Raw genomic sequence first — 18,419 nt, 5'->3', positions numbered from 1 at the left:
AGAATGGGGGGAAGGGCAATCTAGCAGAAGGATCAGCATTTGAAAAAGGCTGGAGGAATGAAAGAGAAGTTCACATTTGGAGAACTAGGAGAAGTTCTTTGAGGCCTAAATGCCAGAAGGAAAATAGAGGAGGAAGAGTTCTGAGAGTAGGTGAGAGCCAGCTGAGAAAGGCCTTTGTAACACTACCAGGAAGAGATTTAAAACTCAATGCTGTGGGGGCGGCTGGCTCTGGACTTCAGCTCAGGTCCTGGTCTCATGATTGGTGGTATCAAGCCCCTTGTCAGACTCTGTGCTGAGAGCATGGAGCCTGCTTTGGATTCTCTCTCCCTCAAAAATAAATAAACTTAAAAAAATCCTGTGAACAATGGAAGTTTCTGAGGTATTATACAGTGGGCAACACATAGCTAACATTTATGAAGCATTCACCTTTTGCCAGGAATCACACTAAGAGCCTCCATAAATTATCTTGTTTAATCCTATCCAAGAGCCAGTGACAAAGCACTATGTTTTTAAGATTTTTTTTTTTTTTTAAGTAATCTCTACAGCCAATGTGGGGCTTGAACTCACAACCCAGAGATCAAGAGTTGTGTGCTCCACTGACTGAGCCAGCCAGGCGCCCCTGAAATAGCACTATTTTATTGCCATTTTCCAGATGAGATCATTCTTATTTGGAGGGGTTCAGTAACATTCTAAAGATCATAAGCTGGTCAGGGCCCGAAACTTGGTTCTATCCGACTCCTGAGCCCATGCTTTTACCAGCACCGAAAGATTTCATCCCACTGGCTTTAGGCATCCATGTAAGGTTATAATAAATTACCTTCTCTCTTAGCATCTAGAATAGCACCAGCTATGTACTATCCTTGGGAGAATTGAAAGAACTGACTTACAGCTCGTCAAAGTTTCTGCGTTCTGTGATTCAGATGAGGGCTGCACCATCCAATAGTCTCCCGACATGCATTCTGGCGCCACCACTCTGGCTGCGATATGAGAACACGGAGCTGGAGCAGGGAGCCGTCAAGCAAGACTATTTAGAAACAATTCCGCTGTTTCCAAACAGAAATAACTAACCAAAATTAAGTCTAGCCCAGTGCTAGCACATGATAAGCGCTTCAATAAATATTTGTGGATTGGAGGGAGGGACCATGAGATTGAAGAAGGAATTAAGTGTTTTCGGAGATAAAATGACTGGCATCGGTAACAGATGAAATGGAGGGACTTTCCCAATTTAGTGAACAAGGTGCACGGTAGGGAATTTGGCATTCCTTCGCAGGGCTCGGTCTAATTCCCTGAAATTCCTTCTCTATCACGTGCTCCAGTTAGTGACTTGGAGGTGTGGTCCTTTTAGAGGAGGAGTTCATGATTGGAGCGGAGCGAGGGGGCGGGGCCTGCCGCGGGAAACAGGGCCTCGCAGGTGGGGCCTGCCGCGTAGGGGGCGGGGCCAGGTCGGATGGGGCGGCACCCCGCGAGCGGGAGGCGTGGCCGAGGGGACGGGGCCTGTGATTGGAAAAGCGGGAGGAATGCCTGTCAGGAGGAGGAGGGAGCACCCGAGAGGAGGTGACGCGGCCACGGAGGTGACGCCGAGTGGTCGCGCGCCCCTTCCGGCGCGGGGAAGGCGCTGAAGATCCGGGGCCGCTCGGCCGCAGGCCGCCTCCAGCGCCGCGGGATGTAGCGCCGGGGATCGCGGCCCCCAGCAGAGCCCGCCTGCCGGCCGTAAGTTCCCCCCGGCTGCTGCGGCGAGCGGGTGTGCGGGGACCGGCCGCAGCTCAGGAACCCCCGGGAGCCTCGGCGCAGGCCTGAGGCTGGGACAGCCCTTGGGACTGACTTGCCCAGACGCCCCAAGGGTCTCGAGACCCCCACCCAGGAGCCGGCCGCGCCTCCCGGCTACTCTGCGGTCGGGGTTGTAAACATTTCCGGCCCCTCCCACTTCGCGCCGCCTCCGAGGCGGCCTCCACTACAATTTAAGGGCGGGTGGGCTGCTCGTCCTCCGACTTTCTCCCGACTGCCACAGTCCCGGTGAGTGCCGAGTCTTCCCAGCCCCGGTGGGAGGTCGAGACGTCTGGATTCCGGCCCTGTATCGAGACGGGCCAGGCCAGAGCTAAGCCGGCTCCCAAGGCCGCTGCGCCAGGCAAGTGGGGAGTGGGGGGTGCGGGCTCGGGTCGCAGAACCACCTCTCTCAGCCTTTGGTGGCAGGGGCAGCCCCCAGGGTCCTCGACCACAAGTCCTTGGCAGATCGAACCGTAACAGTGTCCCCACCTCGACTTGGGAGAGAAAGGGAGATTAGTGGACAATTTACCTTTATTTAAGGTAATCCTAAAAGCTGAAATGTGAGCAAAATCCAAACTGGGGGAAAACGGAATTTTATTACCTCAGAAATCTCACATCGATGTATGCCATCTCATGTTTGAGATTTTAGGTCTTCAAAGCTTTGGTTTTAAGGTAGACCTCCACAGAATATACCTACTTGCAGAGTAGAATCTGAAAGCCTTCTGTTCTCAGTGGCCAAAAAATTTACATGATTCTGAAGGGATTTAAAAAATAAATGACCACTCTGCCTGCAAGTAGGAAAGGATCACTAGGCTCGCCATTGCGAATGGGTAAAGTGCACCACCTTAAGTAGGCTTTTAGGCTATCTTCAGTTTTTTCAGTCTGGCCTCATTTTGCCTTTGGAAGATTCCCTTATAGAAAAATGGATTATTCACTGCCCTGGGCACTATGTTCTTTCGAGCCTGCTTTGGTTCATACCAGGTGTGCTTCTGGAATGGCCACTAGTCCCATCTTTACCTATCAAGATACTTCCTTAAAATCTTCCACAAAACCTTTCCTGATCGTTCCAACTAAAGTTGAACTTTTCTTCTGAACTTCTCCTCCAGCATTTACTGACGTTTGGCCTTGTAGGGATGTTGGTAGAAAACAAAAATTATTGCCCCCTCTTAAAATAGAGGTCAGCAACCATGCTAGGCCTCTAATGCTCCTTTGCCTTATCTCTGTAGCCACAGTGCCATGTACATTGTAAATAATCAATAGATATTGTCAGATGGAGAAAGGATAGAGTTTGTGCTTCTTTCTAGGCCAGTTAAGTTCGTTCTCTGTTTGCCTAGGAAATTTCCTTTGACTCCTATGCTATAAAGCCACACTGAAACTCTTTGCCTAGGAAATTTCCTTTGACTCCTATGCTATAAAGCCACACTGAAACTCTTTAACACTCTTGCTATATTATCCTGTCCCATCTACCTGTAATCACACTGGTGAACTAAACAGTCATCCTTAAACCCAGAAGCTTTATTAATTATGGTGTTTGTTTTTGTTTGTTTGTTTTTTTCCTAGTACGGATACTCATCAGAGTCATTACATTTTTCCCTTAATGTCCGTTCATCTCTAATGTTGCCCACCGGATTTTGCTCCTCTCACTGTGCTCAGAGTTAATCCCCTTTTCCTGTTCAGAAACGTTGGCATGATTAATGTTTGTAAAGTTTGTAGTTATCTTAGATTGAAAGGATCCTTGAACGTGCCCTGTAGGCAAACCAGTTCCGACTGATTGACTTTTAGGCATGCATCTAGGTTGGGGCTTCCGAGATACACCTTGTAAAGTGACTGCTGTGATGTATAACTGTATCGACCATGTATCTGAAAGCCAGGTATTAAAAACAGGGACTGGCATACAACTCCATAAGCCTGTGTGCTTTTTTTTTGTTTTTTTTGTCATGGCATTTGAAAAAGGTTCTCTGTCTCTGTTTGGGATCAAAAAGACTCCTTCTGTTGGGCTAGCTGGAGAACAGCTACAAAGGAAGTTAGATTGTGATGTTCCACTTCAGACTCTAAGTCAGTGACACTTAGCCTCCCGTGAGAAAGCCACGGCACCATTACTGCAATCTGGTGATTTTCAAACATAGGCCTTGGCCTTGACTCACTTTTCCCCCAACGGTTGTGAAACCACCTCTAACAGAGGCGTGCATCGAGAAGATGGCTGTGTTCTTTGACTTTACTGCTAGAGTAATCTTGCTTTAGAACAGTAGAGTCGGGCAGACGTAGATAGAGCCTACCCATGCCTAGCCACAGAATTTCTAAGGGTCCGGGGACTCTAGATTAAAAATTTCCAGAAGAAGCTTTATGCCTTTGACTCCAGGGAAGGAGGGAAACTGGTTCACAGAACTGGCTCACAGAATAAATGTCTCCAGAAACTGTGAGGGACACAAACTGTAGCTAGAACTGGCCGGTGATTAAGAATCAGTTCTTTCCCAAGTGTGGCACAGGATTATCTTATTTATAGGAGCACAAACACCTCCCTGCCTCCACAGCTTTATTCTCTAATATCATAGGTTTATCCAGTTGGAAAGCTTAGTGGTAAAGATTTTATTAGCTTGAATTGAAGAAATCCCATCAAAAATGCACTCAGTGGAGTTAGGCCCAGTTATAATTTGCTATATTGGGTGTGGCGAGTTTGAGGGGAAATGTATTTCCTCTAAAATACATAAGGATGTAGAAAGCTGGCAGAAAGCTGAAGTATATTTGATGCACATGAGTGTTCTCAGAATCAGTCCTAAGACCTTAAGGGTTTATGCTGGTTTTATACAATAGAGACAAAAACACTTGCTTGTAAACATCCCCGGTTGTTCATGAGTGGTCATCCTATCAGAAGTTGTATTTCCAGGTCCTCGTGTTATTTGCTCTCCTCTCTTGCCAGACCTCCGATCCCTATCTCTCCCTTTCCTGTCTCTGTGTTGCTACAGTTTAGAAGACCAAACCGGACAATGGACTTTGCTCACTATGATGATGTGATCTCCATTGACCTCCATTGTATGTACTTTACATGATGCATGATGCCGTATCTTGTGCGATGAGTTGCCGCTGCTGGCTGGTTTGTGAGTTAACTAGGATGTCTGTTACGTTTAGTGACTCTGGGCCTAGAAGACCACGCTGAGGGGAGGTGTAGGAGCTAGTGATAGAGGAGCTAGAGGGAAATCAGAAGAATTAACAGAGAGTGATTTGGGCTGAAAGCGAGAAGACTAATGATGGCCAAGAGACAGAGATCATCCTAGGAGAACATTAGACTTGAGGGTATAAAAACTTTGCAGATCAAATGAGGAAATGAATATCAAGCTGGATTCTGCATTGGGTCTCTCACCCTACCTGCCCAACTTAAACCTTTGCCTATATTATTCTCATTGCCTCAAGTGAAATAGTTACACAGCATTTGAAATAACTGAATTTAGTGTGTGGCCATCCTAGGTTATGTGTTCTCTCCCTCCACTGCCCTCCTGGAACAGTGAAATTGTATCGCTGATTTTGTACATGTCACAAATGACCTTGTGCCATCTGGTTAAAGGCTCTTTGAAGACACTTGTTCAACTGGGTATTTTGCACAGTACCTTAGAATACGTTAGGGTGCTAGTGCTAAATATATTTGTTAAATATTCAGTGAATGTATTGGCTTACTCTGAGGAAAAGGAGAAAGCCCCACAAGCACAAGAAAAAGTACATAAACCCTTAGCTAATGACAAGAAGCTAATAAGTCATATGCTTGCCGACCAGAATGCTGCCCTATTCATTCATTCATTTTGAAATACTGTATAGGGTCTGACCAAAATCAAGGGTACATATCACAGAACCTGAGTATTTTCTTTCTTTCTTTCTTTCTTTCTTTCTTTCTTTCTTTCTTTTTCTTTCTTTCTTTCTTTCTTTCGCCTTGTGGCCTGTCTCTAAAGTGCTGGCAGCAGTGTTTTAAGCTAAGTGTATTCCCCTATTCAGACCTCTCCAAAGGGCCCAAAACTTTTTTTTTTCCTCTTGCATAAATTATTTCTGAGGAAAGCTGTTTATTCACTCTGACGAAATATGTTTTGCGGTCAACCTATTGAAAAAGATTTCCCAGTGTTTCTTATGTGGATTGCCTATTTCCTGAGGTTTTCAGGGGCCTTCAGTTTCCTGTTCACCTTGGGCTCAGTTGTTCGCTATGGCTGCGGGCTGGCGTCTGTCTTGTCAGAATCTTGCGCATTTCATGGAAGAAAAACTGTCTATGTGTTGACACCATATAAAGGTCTGCTGTACAGTGAGTTACTGTTTGCTCTCTTGAACTCGATTTGCCTGTTGCTGTCAGCTGTGCTTGTGAGTTGAGCATAGCATGACGTTTGAAACCTGAGGACTGCCCTCATCTGACTACATATATCCAATTGTAATCCCCGAGAAGGAACTGTAATCGGTCTTGGATGAAAAGAGAACTGGTACAGATATCAAAGATGTTTAAAAACACACACCACACACACCACACACACACACACACACACACACACACACACACACACACACGGGATTTAAATAAAAACTTGAAACAAAAAAAGATATCAAAGATGTTTATATAGTGAACAGTGGTGGGAGATAGATACAATGTCTCTCACAAGCAGTGGTGATTACTGCCTATTATAAAAGGGTTGGATTCCCTAAGCTTAAATTTCCTCTCTGGTAGTGCAGCCCACTCCCTGTGCAGGTATTGTTTGGCCCTGTGGTTATTGGGTTTGGATAACCAGTGCATAAAAATGCGAATATGCTGGTCATTACTATTGCTAGGAGTAATAAACTCCTTTGTTGTGGGGGGAGGGGTTCGACTAGTAATTTACAAGATGACGGACATCTTTGGGCACTTTTCCTCTCTTTTTCGATATCATTTTCATATTTTCATCTCCCTGAGGCCTGATTGAAAGACTACTCCCTGAAGTCCAACTCAGGAGAACCTCAAGTGTTTGAAGTTTTTCCTAGAAAACTGAGTTCTAGGTTTCTCTGGTTAAGGATTTGTGTGCCTGTCTCTAGTTTCTGAAAGACTAATTTGAGTGGCGCTTAGATGATGAGCAGTGGTGGTGGGGACAAGCTCTTGCTGAGCCGGTTGTTTGGTATGTGTGTGGCAAAGGGCAAGGCTGGGGCTGCCTCCTTGTCTTCAACTTCCTGCTTCCAGGTAAGTTATTGCTTGCTTTAAGGAGAGATTGTGATGAAACCTTGTTATACAAATGTTGAACCCAGGCTATAATCCTACAATGGAATTAGACATCGCAGAGAAATTAACCCCCGGGCATCTAGCTCTCAACCAAGTTCCTTCTGCATGCAAGGCACATTTGTCAGAGCATTTGTAGATAAAGCCCAACTGAGTTCAGTTGGCATTTAATTTATTTCTACGGCTCGGGTGGTCTTGAAGTATAGATGACCCTTGAACAACACAGAGGTTAGGGGCACTGACCCCTGCACAGTTGAAAATCCACATAATAACTTTTGACTTCCCCAGAAGTTAACTACTAATAGCCTACTGTTGACCAGAAGTCTTACCAATAATATAAACAGTTGATTAACACATATTTTGTATGTTATATGTAGTATATGCTGTATTCTTGCAATATAGTAAGCTGGAAAAAAGAAAATGATATTAAGACAATCATGAGGAAGAGAAAATATATTTACATTCACATTACTGTACATATATGTACTGAGGAAAATCTGCATATAAGTGGACCCATGCAGTTCAAACCCGTGTTGTTCAAGGGGCTGGCTTCATATTTTTGCTCCTCATTCTCAGAACCAAGTGTTTCTTGGGCAGAATTGCTTTGGGAATGGTAGGCTAGACTCTCCTCACTAAATGGGCTCCACACTTGTGAGAGGGGGTTGCAGGTGAGTAGCTGATTTTCCTGGTGACAGTTTGGTACCATAACCACAGATCCTTTGAAGACAAGCAACCAGATGTTACATTTTCAACCTTATCTGTCAGATTAGTGAAGTTCTGAGTAAAGACTAATATTAAAGAGGGAGAACAAGGAATGGATTTGAATTTAGCAGTTAACTGGCCTTCAGAATTGGAGACAGGATGTGCGTTGATTAGCTGTGTCTTACTCAGTGTCGACTCGCGGATATGAAACTGTAAGAGGAATCAATTCTCAATACCCTTCATGTTTGTGTTTGCTTTTAGTGTTTACCACCACAGGGAGATCTCTGCCCCCTGGGGCTGAGAGACCCCAACCTATCCCCAAGCTGAAGCTGCAGGGGATTGAGGTACCAGCCAGATGTCTTCTCACAAAGGATCTGTGGTGGCACAGGGCAATGGGGCTCCTGCCAGTAACAGGGAAACGGACACAGTGGAGCTGGCTGAACTGGGACCCCTGCTAGAAGAGAAGGGCAAACGGGCCATTGCCAACCCAACCAAAGTAAGTTGTCTTCCCAGGAGTCATTCTTTTGATCAGAACCTCTCATTAGGCCTGTGTCAGTCTCCACTTTTTTACGATCTCCCCTCTCTTCCCAAAGGCGGAACCATAGCACCCTGGGAGTATCTCTATCCCAGTCCTTATCATACTGTATTATCCGTATCTTTTTTTTTTTTTTAATTTTTTTAATGTTTATTTATTTTTGAGAGAGACGGAGACAGAATGCGAGTGGGTTGGGGCAGAGAGAGAGGGAGGCACAGAATCTGAAGCAGGCTCCAGGCTCCGAGCTGTCAGCACAGAGCCCGATGCGGGGCTCGAACCCACGAACCGTGAGATCATGACCTGAGCCAAAGTCGGACACCCAACCGACTGAGCCACCCAGGTGCCCCACTCCTCCTTCATTCTTAATGTTACCCATCACATCCACCTATGAGCCACTACAAAAGAGGAAGGGGGAAGGGGGCGCCTGGGTGGCTCAGTCAGTTAAGCGTCCGATTCTTGATTTCGGCTCAGGTCGTGATCTCACAGTAGTGAGTTCAAGTCCCACATAGGACTCTGCGCTGACCACGCGGAGCCTGCTTGGGATTCTCTATCTCCTTCTCTCTCTGCCCCTCCCCTACTCACTCTCTTGCTCACTACTCTCAAAAATGAATAAGGGGAAAGAGGAGAAGGGCCCACCCTTTCTGGAAGTACCTCACAACACTTCCATTTACAGCCCATAGGCCAGATCTTAGTTACATCATTCTATTCAGCTGCACTGGACTTTAGACCTCTTCACTCGGCCTGAGTAAAATCACAGTAACATTGCCACCCTGCGTAAAACCAAGGACCTTTTTACTGAGGAAGAGAGAGAGAATGGACATTGGGGTAGGCAAACAGGAATCTACATCACAAAGTTTAAGAGAGACCATTTGTTTCCCAGGGCCCATCAACAGGAGAGAGAAAGAGAATAGCCCAGAGAAGGAGCTGAACCTCCAGGCTTTCCATCTCCATGGTTTGGAGCCTTGGGACTGAGAGAAAAGTCTCTCTCCCTGATAGGGGAGTGTTCACCCGTGTGCACGTTTTATGTCAAGCTTCCTTGGGGTACAGGACTCAGTGCTGCTGCTTTCTACAGAACCAAGTTTGAAGGCCCTGATACCTCTGGGAGCTGCTAGGAATACAAAGTTTCCGTCATGATATAATCCCCAGAGTCAGTGCACAGGGAACTAGGAACAGATTTAAATTGTTAAGGGAATCTCTGCGACTCTGTCTTTTCCATTGTTTTGAGAATTCAGTGGTCTGGAATAGAGAAACATTTGGGAAATGGGGGACAGTTGAGAACCACTGTCCAAGAGGTAAGGATGGGCTGTCCCGACTTAAAGAACAGGTAGGACTGACGTGCCAGTCCGATATCGCTTTGATGTCAGTCCCCATCAGTCTGTCTCCTGCCTGCTGAATTGAGCATCCACCCCAGCCTGTACCAAGTATTAATAAAGCTTGAACTATAGTGTTATAAACTCACTGTCATGTTTTTAGAGAAAAAAGCCGCAAGGCCCTATGTATAGGAGAGAAGCTAGGCAGAAAGCGTTCAGCTTGGGTTTCTCTGGATCTTTCTGATCTGGAATAGCACCATTTATGAGATGACTCTTAGGATTGTTTTTGGGGGTTTTGGTTTTTTTTTTTCCCCCTACAGGCTGAAGAAGAGCAAGCATGCCCAGTGCCCCAGGAAGAGGAGGAGGAAGTGCGGGTACTGACACTTCCCCTGCAAGCCCACCACGCCATGGAGAAGATGGAGGAGTTTGTGTATAAGGTACAGCCCGCTGGCTTCTGTTCTGGAAGGAGAAGGACGGCAGGCTTCCTGGGGATGCTCCCAGCTGGCAAACATGCATTGGATTGAAGAACTTTTATGCCTGAATCTGTATTGCCTACCATGTTAGACGTTGTTCAAAATATATTCTAAAACAGAAGTTCTTAGCTTCTTCTTTTTTTTTTTTTTTTTGGCCATGGATCCCTTTGGCAGTCATCAGAATTTTTTAATTTTTAAAACTTAAAATTTTCATGTGGGCCTCCTTTACGAACACATTAAATATGCATTCATGGAAAATGATAACGTATTTTATTTAAATTTATAATTTCTAAGCGGTGAAGAATAACAATATTTTGGTATCTGCAAAGCTAATGTATGAAAATATCTATGATTTCTGTGGGTGACAGTCAAAAGGTCTAGAACTACTGGGCTTTGTTGTTCACATTTATAATTCAAAGAAACGTTAGATTTCAGTTAGAGGTGAGTGAAAATAAAAATAATTTCTTCCCATCCAAATTTCCATCCACTCCCTGCATTCTGTCCATTGTCCATGTGCCCTGGGTTAAGAATCACTGCTCTAAAAAGACACAGTCTCAACCTAAGGAGGACTTAGAATCTACTGGGGGGAAAGGATCGAGCAGGGGTCAACCAGAATCCCCTGGAGTAGAGGCGCAGAGGAGGGCAAAAAAAGTATGTTTTCTGAAACCATATATTTCATTTCTATTTCTTTGTTTTCACTCACTGTATTAATTTTGAAATTTTAAAGATTGAGATACGCTTAATCTAAACCACATCCAGATAAACTAACAGAACGAAGAACAAAGGCATTAACAAAAATTGGTCGAGATACACAGTACTGTGATAGCCTCATTGACACTCTGTCTTGGCTGATTCCCTGTTACCTAGGACCACCCAAAGCATGCTTGACATTCTCCTAGACTGGCTGTCCTTCGCCCCTTGTGCCTGGAGAGACTGGCCTCCTTTGGGACCCTTCTCAGAGAGTGTGTATGTATTCCAGGTCTGGGAGGGACGCTGGAGGGTCATCCCATATGACGTACTCCCCGACTGGCTGAAGGACAATGACTACCTGCTACATGGCCACAGACCGCCGATGCCCTCCTTCCGGGCTTGCTTCAAGAGCATTTTCCGCATCCATACAGAAACTGGCAACATCTGGACCCATCTGCTTGGTGAGTGATCTGGGTGGGGGAAATACCCATTGTTTTTGTCTTCTCAAATCTCAAGGGATTGTATAGCCTTTGTCCATGGGTCGGAAAAAGGGCAAAGCTGTTCTGATGGATTGATCCTCGATCATGATCTCTGAGACGAGAGGAGGAAGGCCTAGAACCCGGAAAAGAAATTAGAACCAGATGTTCTCACGTGATCCCTGGCAGAACTGTCCTCGATGGAGGCAGACCCTTCGACTTCATAAATTCCTGCTGTCAAAACAAAATGCTGGTATTTCAAAAAAAAAAAAAAAAGTGCTCTTTTAGTCAGGGTTTCTACGACTGTTGCCATTTTCTCCTGAAATTTTAGACTGCGGTTCCCACAGCTCAACCCTTGTAGCTTTAGTACTGATTTAATGCCATCAACTGTCAAAAGTGCACGTACTCTCTTTTTCCTTAGGCTTTTTTTTTTTTTTTCTTTTCCCTCCTGCAGGTTTTGTGCTGTTTCTCTTTTTGGGAATCTTGACCATGCTCAGACCAAATATGTACTTCATGGCCCCTCTACAGGAGAAGGTGGTTTTTGGGATGTTCTTTTTGGGTGCAGTGCTCTGTCTCAGCTTCTCCTGGCTCTTTCACACCGTCTATTGTCATTCAGAGAAAGTCTCTCGGACTTTTTCCAAGTGAGTTGAAAGAACGTCAGGAGGGAAAGACCACATGCGACTGTCAACATGTTGTGACTGGAGGGCTGACTGGGTAGTGGAAACGCCAATAACTCCCGAAGGTTCCCTGATTGACGGGCCAGAGGAAAGGCTTTCTATTTTGTGGGCATAGTAAGGTGGTACAGTTTTTCTCTTAAATCCTTCATGGAAAAATGCCCCACAGCCTCCGCAACTGATAGAACCCGAGTGTGGAACATATTTTTTACCCGTGCAGCACTGTCCTTTTGTAAACTTGGGGTGCCAGTGGGCTGCTCTTCGAGCACATGCCCAGTACTATCTGGCCTTCCTGTTGGCCCGGCAGGGTGTGGCAGTGTTCCATGCTTCATTCTGCCAGCGTTCCTACCCACCAGTCAAGTTAAGCTTATCTGTGCTGCCCAGGCACTCTGGCAGCCCCAGATGCCCCTCATCTAACGCTTTTCATATTCCCCCACGCTGCGCCCGGAGTTCTGTTTGTTGTTTTTGTGTTTTTAATTTTTTTTCAATGTTTATTCATTTTTGAGAGACAGAGAGAGACAGCGTGAGCGGGGGAGAGGCAGAGAGAGAGGGAGACACAGAATCCCAAGCAGGCTCCGGGCTGAGCTGTCAGCACAGAGCCCGCGACATGGGGCTCGAACTCACGAACCCCCGAGATCATGACCTGAGCCGAAGTTGGACCCTCAACCGACTGAGCCACCCAGGCGCCCCCCGGAGTTCTGTTTATTTGCTTGGTGATGGTGGTGGTTTTGGTTGTGATGGTGGGTTGTTTTGTTTTTCCTGTAACACTGGTATACATTTTTATCGTTAAAAAAGTCGACTAAGTCAAAACAGTACCTCTTAAGAATACTCCCAATTTAAGGGTTTTGTTTTAGGAACTCAACTTAATCAGAACTGAAGGGAGGACGTTCAGAGCCCTTTGTGAATGGAAAGCTGGGAATCAGGGAATTGTGACAGAACTCCTAAATCGAAGTATCCACTAGGGGGAGATATGGCTGCCCACAACTGAGGGAAGGGATGAAGTCCTGTGATCAGGGGTTCGTAGAAACTTTTCCATTGCAAAACAGACGTGCTTGACCTGGTGGGTGTTTGATCCAGGATATAGGATTGTATGGGAAATGTATGTATGGGATTGTATGGGAAATGAGGGAGACAGAATGGTCAGATCTGGGAGCAGGTGAACAGAAAGAACAAGTTAAACAAGCCATAGGATGTCTTCCTTTCTCCCACTGATTCATTTCATTTTTGTGGCTCTTTTTTAGACTGGATTATTCAGGGATTGCTCTACTGATTATGGGGAGCTTTGTCCCCTGGCTCTATTACTCCTTCTACTGCTCCCCACAGCCACGGCTCATCTACCTCTCCATCGTCTGTGTCCTGGGCATCTCTGCCATCATTGTGGCACAGTGGGACCGGTTTGCCACTCCTAAGCACCGGCAGACAAGAGCAGGTGGGTAGGAAGCCCTAGTGTAAACCTCATTTGTATTTGGGCCTTGGGCCTAATAGGCTCAACCCTGGGCCCTGTGGTTTGCAGTTTGGGGAGCCCAGCTGAACCCGGACTTGTGTTTAACCTTCAGAACACCGTGGATTTTCAAAGTTCAGTTCTCCCCCATGTTTCAGACTATTTCAGTGGCATGCTAGCTAACAGGACACCTGGTCACCAAGCTGATCAATCCACTGCAAGTATAAAAATGACTACTCTTAAATTTGGTTTCAGAAAGCTAAAAGATGCACAGAGCATGGTCATTTTAATGACCTGAGTCCTAAGCACTCAAACCAAGGGATTAAAATTCAAACACCTGGAGTTATTTTTCCTGAGGGAATGGAAGACTGGGTTTGGTGAACGAAAAAGTACCTTGAGCGTAAACACTGGTCACAACGTCTGTAGCAGCCGTCAGCATACACATCTTTGTGTTGGCTCATCTGGACACCCCTTTTAAGCTTTATTCTGGAAGCAACACACGAGTTGCCGCTAGTTTTTAGGCCCTTTGGACTTCATGTCTGCTGTGTTTTAACCTTCAGTTAAAAGAATAAGTTAAAGAAGTTAAAGAATAAGGCACCGTGCTTTAACAAGGGCATCCACAGAAACGCAGAAGGTCGTCCCTGCCCTCCAGTTATGTGTAGTGTGGTGGTGTGGAGACAAACACCCATTCTTCCCTTCCTCTTAACCTACTCGTGTGTCCCTGCAGCCTTGACAACTTCCGATCTGGGTGTGTCTGTCTACCCAGGAGGTCAGAGTTCTGTTACTTAAATCTTTTATGATCTTAATGGAAAACGTGCCCAACTTCCCTCTGACTTGCAAGCCATCTGCCTGAAGCCTTGCCATTTAGGCTCTGTGTCTGAGTCAGCCATCAGAGGGCTTTAATAGATATGGCCTTTGCTCTCTCTCGCTCTCTCCCTCTCTCTCTTCTCTCTCTCTCTTTTTTTTTTTTTTTTTTTTTTTTTTTTTTTGGTAAGGCTTCACATTTCTTAACAAATAGTAAAGAACGGGGAATATTTTTCTCTTGGTGCTCCTTACAAGGTAATAACGATGTTAGCACTTACACAGCCTTCTTCCCATTCTGGATGTTGACGAAATGTCTGCTGTTATCCATCAAGGGGCTCAATTTCCTAAACATGGAAGATAGCTAATTGTCATACTAAACATCTGAATTCCGGAGAAAGACAACAGTGCCTTCCGTGTAGTGGATGCTTCCTTGCTTGACGGTCGTCTCTCTGCTTTATTCAGGGGTGTTCCTGGGACTTGGCTTGAGCGGTGTTGTGCCCACCATGCACTTTACTATTGCTGAGGGCTTTGTCAAGGCCACCACAGTGGGCCAGATGGGCTGGTTCTTCCTCATGGCTGTGATGTACATCACCGGAGCTGGCCTTTATGCTGCTCGAATTCCCGAGCGCTTCTTTCCTGGAAAATTTGACATATGGGTAAGAGATGACTCTTCCAGAAGGGCCTGTGATGGTGAATGAGAGCAGCCACAGTTACAGGTCTGAGTAAAAGGCGGTGAGAGACACGGAGATCGGGTAGTGTTTGGGGGTGCATATATGTACGTGGCAGGGAAATAACCAAGGTTACCATTTTGACATATCGCCGATAAGATTTTTAAAATTTTTCTGCAACGCAAATACCACTTTTATGATTCAAAAAAAAAATGTTTTCAAGGAGGAGACTGCTTTCTGCTACTTACTTCTAATCTCTCCTTGCCGCTGTCCTAAAGGCTCTTCTCTTGTTACCCTTGCAGTTCCAGTCTCATCAGATTTTCCATGTCCTGGTGGTGGCAGCAGCCTTTGTCCACTTCTACGGGGTCTCCAACCTTCAAGAATTCCGTTACGGCCTGGAGGGGGGCTGTACTGATGACTCCCTTCTCTGAGCCTTCCCACCTGAGGGGTGGAGGAGGAACTTCCCAAGTGCTTTTAAAAATAACTTCTTTGTTGATGTGAGAGGAAGAGTCTGAGTTGTCTGTTTCTAGAAGAAACCTCGTAGAGAATTCAGTACCAACCAAGCTTCAGCCCACTTTCACACCCACTGGGCAACAGACTCTCCATTTCCCTAGCTGAGGAGGGTGGGGATGGTCCGACTCAGACATGCCCCGCCTCAGCAGTCCCCCTCGTTGGCAAAGCAACTACCGTCCCCTCACAGAGACAGTACTTCGAAGCTCATGTTGAGATTTTACCCCTCCTCCAGCCATTTTGGGAAAAAATGATGGACTGGGACTCTTCAGAAATCCTGTTTCTGGAGGAAAATGTCCCTTCCTTACCCCCATCCTTACTTTGTAACCTGGCTTATAACAGGCCATCCATTTTTGTAGCACACTTTTCAAAAACAATTAGAACCTGGTCCCATCTTTCTAGGGCCTGGATCTGCTCTTACAGCAGGAAGAACACAGCCACCAACTTTTACATAGCCCGGCTAATCATGGAAGTGTGTCCAGGCTTCAAGTAACTTGACTTTTAATTTTGTTTTTTTCTTGGCAGAGTAATGTAAAATTAAAATGGGGAAAGATATTTAATATTTAATACTAAGCTTTAAAAAGAAACCTGCTATCATTGCTATGTATCTTGATGCAAAGACTATGATGATAATAAAAGAAAGTACAGAAGACATTTGGCATTCAAAGATCTGACATGTGTGGTCTCAACTATTTGTACACAACTCCAAAGGATTAAAACCAGTTAAATAGTTTCAGATTCTGCTGAGATACAAATGTGAATCACAGGTAATTGACAGGCACATGCGAGCCAATGAATGAGTCTAATTGAATTCCTAGCATCAGCTCGTCAATACAGCTTTATTTTTTTTCTACTTACCACACGGAAATTTTACTACAGAGTTCGGTTTGCTGTAGTAGTGTTCAATGATTAGAAGATTCTGAAAGGTGCTAGGAATATATCCCTTGTGATCAAAGCTCTACTACATATTACTTCAGAGTTTGGTTCTTTTAAATTTTTTTGTTTAACGTTTATTTATTTTTGAGACAGAGACAGAGCGTGAGCGGGGGAGGGTCAGAGAGAGAGGGAGACAGAATCCAAAACAGGTTCCAGGCTCTGAGCTGTCAGCACAGAGCCCGACGGGGGGCTCGAACTCATGGACCACGAGATCATGACCTGAGCCGAAGTTGGACGCTTAACCAACTGAGCCACCAAGGCGCCTCTAGAGTTTGGTTCTTTTAAAACTGCCTTGCTTCAGGTTGTCTCATCAAGGGGTTATTCCATGCTTTTCTGTGCCTTTGTGAATTGCACGCAATCTGACATGTGCTGTATTCATTAGATAGCATAAGGTCCAGTAATCACCAACTGTAGGCAGTTAGACGGGAATCTTCTTGAGTTACAAAGTTGGGTTCACCTCAACAGTCAGGTTTGTACAACTGGGAGAACAAATGGTTCTTTTAAAAAATAATCCAACTAGGCCAACGCACAGGAAGTTTCTCAAGCTCAAGTGGTAATGAGGGAAATGTAAATTAAAACCCAAGTGATAAACCATCCAAGTCCCACTGGATTGGCACAAATTAAAGATCCTAATGTTAAGTGTTGGTATAGATGTGGAGCAGACCAGACGCTGCTGGTGAAACTGTTTTGGTAGGATGACTGTGGATGTGCATAGAGCATATATACATGCTACGACATTCAAACGTTTTATGAAACAACACTTTACAACATGAGATGCCTATCCTAGATCACTTGATTTTTTTTAAAAATGCTCCTTCTGACCCACTAAATGAATGGGTCACAACTCGCACTTTGAAAAATACTGCCCTTGAGAAACTTGGATGAAAAGATTGACTGCAGCTGTATCTGGTAGCAACAGACTGCAAGCAAGCCAAATGTCCAAAACTGTAGAGTGGAAAAATACATCGTGGTTTTCTCATGTAATGAACCACTATTTAGCAGTGACGGTTTCAGTGACAAGCCACAACATGGCTGACTCTGAAATAAGATTTGGGGGGGGGGGGGGGGAGAAAAAGATGAGAGGAGGGAGGGAAGCAACTCACAGAATATATTTGGTATGATTGTGTTTATCTAAAGCTATTAATTTGTAACACTAAAGATAGTTTAGGGATATAGACACTAAAAACTTTAAAAAACAAAGGTTAATTCAGAAGAATGGTTATCTCGGGGTGCCTGGGTGGCTCAGTCAGTTAAGGGTCTTCTATATTGGCTCTTGATACTGGCTCAGGTCATGATCTCACGGTCATGAGATTGAGCCCCACATCAGACTCTGCACGGAGTGTGGAGTCTGCATGGGATTCTCTCTCTCCCTCTCTCTCCCTGCCCCTCCCCCGCTCACACTTTTTCTCCCTCTCTAAATAAATAACTTTAAAAAAAAGAAAAGGAAAACGGTTACCTCTGAAGGGCTAAGAACAGGATTAGAACAGAGGGGCACACAGAACATGTCTAAAGGAAAGCTTACATTCTTTTCTTTTCAGTTAGGTGGTGGGTTCCTGGGTGTTGCTCACACCATGATTATTTTTCTTGCCTACGTGCAGGAAATCTATCTCTTTGGTACGCAACAATTGAAAATTTAAAAAGTACTTAAAGAGCTGGATAGCACAAGTCACAGAGTGACCTGCAGGCCCAGACCTCCACAAACATGCTTCGTTTGGCCCACAGGTTGGGGAACGACCAACTGCAGCACAAGAGCAGCTAGGTCCTTTATAGAGGGCTCGTGCTCTCAGTGCACTGATGTCTCTCATTGGAGTCGCTGGCCCAGCTCCTGTGGGCATCTGAGTTTCCAACCACTAGTGTAGCACGGGGAGGTGACAGGCCACATCTGCTCCAACTGCATCCGTTTGGGGTTTTGTTTTGTTGTGTTTAATATGAAATTTATTGTCAAAAATTGGTTTCCATACAACACCCAGTGCTCATCCCAACAGGTGCCCTCCTCATGCCCATCACCCACTCTCCCCTCCCTCCCACCCCCCCATCAACCCTCAGAATGTTCTCAGTTTTTAAGAGTCTCTTATGGTTTGCCTCCCTCCCTCTCTAACTTTTTTTCCCCCTTCCCCTCCCCCACGGTCTTCCGTTAAGTTTCTCAGGATCCACATAAGAGTGAAAACATATGGTATCTGTCTTTCTCTGTATGACTTATTTCACTTAGCATCACACTCTCCAG

The 18,419-nt window shown here is 45.3% G+C and overlaps 1 protein-coding gene across 5 annotated transcripts; it reads left to right on the top strand.

Annotated features, from left to right (window-relative positions):
- The first annotated feature begins 1,528 nt into the window (after positions 1 to 1,528).
- ADIPOR1 (adiponectin receptor 1) lies at positions 1,529 to 15,930 on the top strand. Of its 5 annotated transcripts, none has more exons than XM_060644117.3 (9): positions 1,530 to 1,710; positions 4,728 to 4,794; positions 7,940 to 8,174; positions 9,844 to 9,960; positions 10,976 to 11,147; positions 11,617 to 11,803; positions 13,078 to 13,265; positions 14,544 to 14,737; positions 15,052 to 15,930. In XM_060644117.3, the coding sequence occupies exons 3-9, from the start codon at positions 8,034 to 8,036 to the stop codon at positions 15,178 to 15,180; spliced, it is 1,128 nt and encodes a 375-aa protein (XP_060500100.1). In that variant the 5' UTR covers positions 1,530 to 1,710; positions 4,728 to 4,794; positions 7,940 to 8,033; the 3' UTR covers positions 15,181 to 15,930. The 5 variants fall into 5 exon arrangements, with proteins under 5 accessions (XP_060500101.1, XP_060500100.1, XP_060500099.1 ...); XM_060644116.3 differs by lacking the exon at positions 4,728 to 4,794 and adding an exon at positions 2,009 to 2,125; XM_060644114.3 differs by lacking the exon at positions 4,728 to 4,794.
- Positions 15,931 to 18,419: the final 2,489 nt, after the last annotated feature.

Source organism: Panthera onca, chromosome F1 (genome assembly GCF_046562875.1).
Source record: "Panthera onca isolate mPanOnc1 chromosome F1, mPanOnc1 haplotype 2, whole genome shotgun sequence".
NCBI lineage: Eukaryota > Metazoa > Chordata > Mammalia > Carnivora > Felidae > Panthera > Panthera onca.
Note: the sequence above shows the minus strand (reverse complement) of the source record. Positions and strands in the feature narration are given on the sequence as shown.

Bases quoted from the DNA above. Each gene is read 5' to 3' on its own strand.
- ADIPOR1 (XM_060644114.3), top strand. From the start codon at position 8,034: ATGTCTTCTCACAAAGGATCTGTGGTGGCACAGGGCAATGGGGCTCCT. The intron at 11,148-11,616 runs GTGAGTGATCTG...TCCCTCCTGCAG, and splicing joins CATCTGGACCCATCTGCTTG to GTTTTGTGCTGTTTCTCTTT. The intron at 13,266-14,543 runs GTGGGTAGGAAG...TGCTTTATTCAG, and splicing joins GCACCGGCAGACAAGAGCAG to GGGTGTTCCTGGGACTTGGC.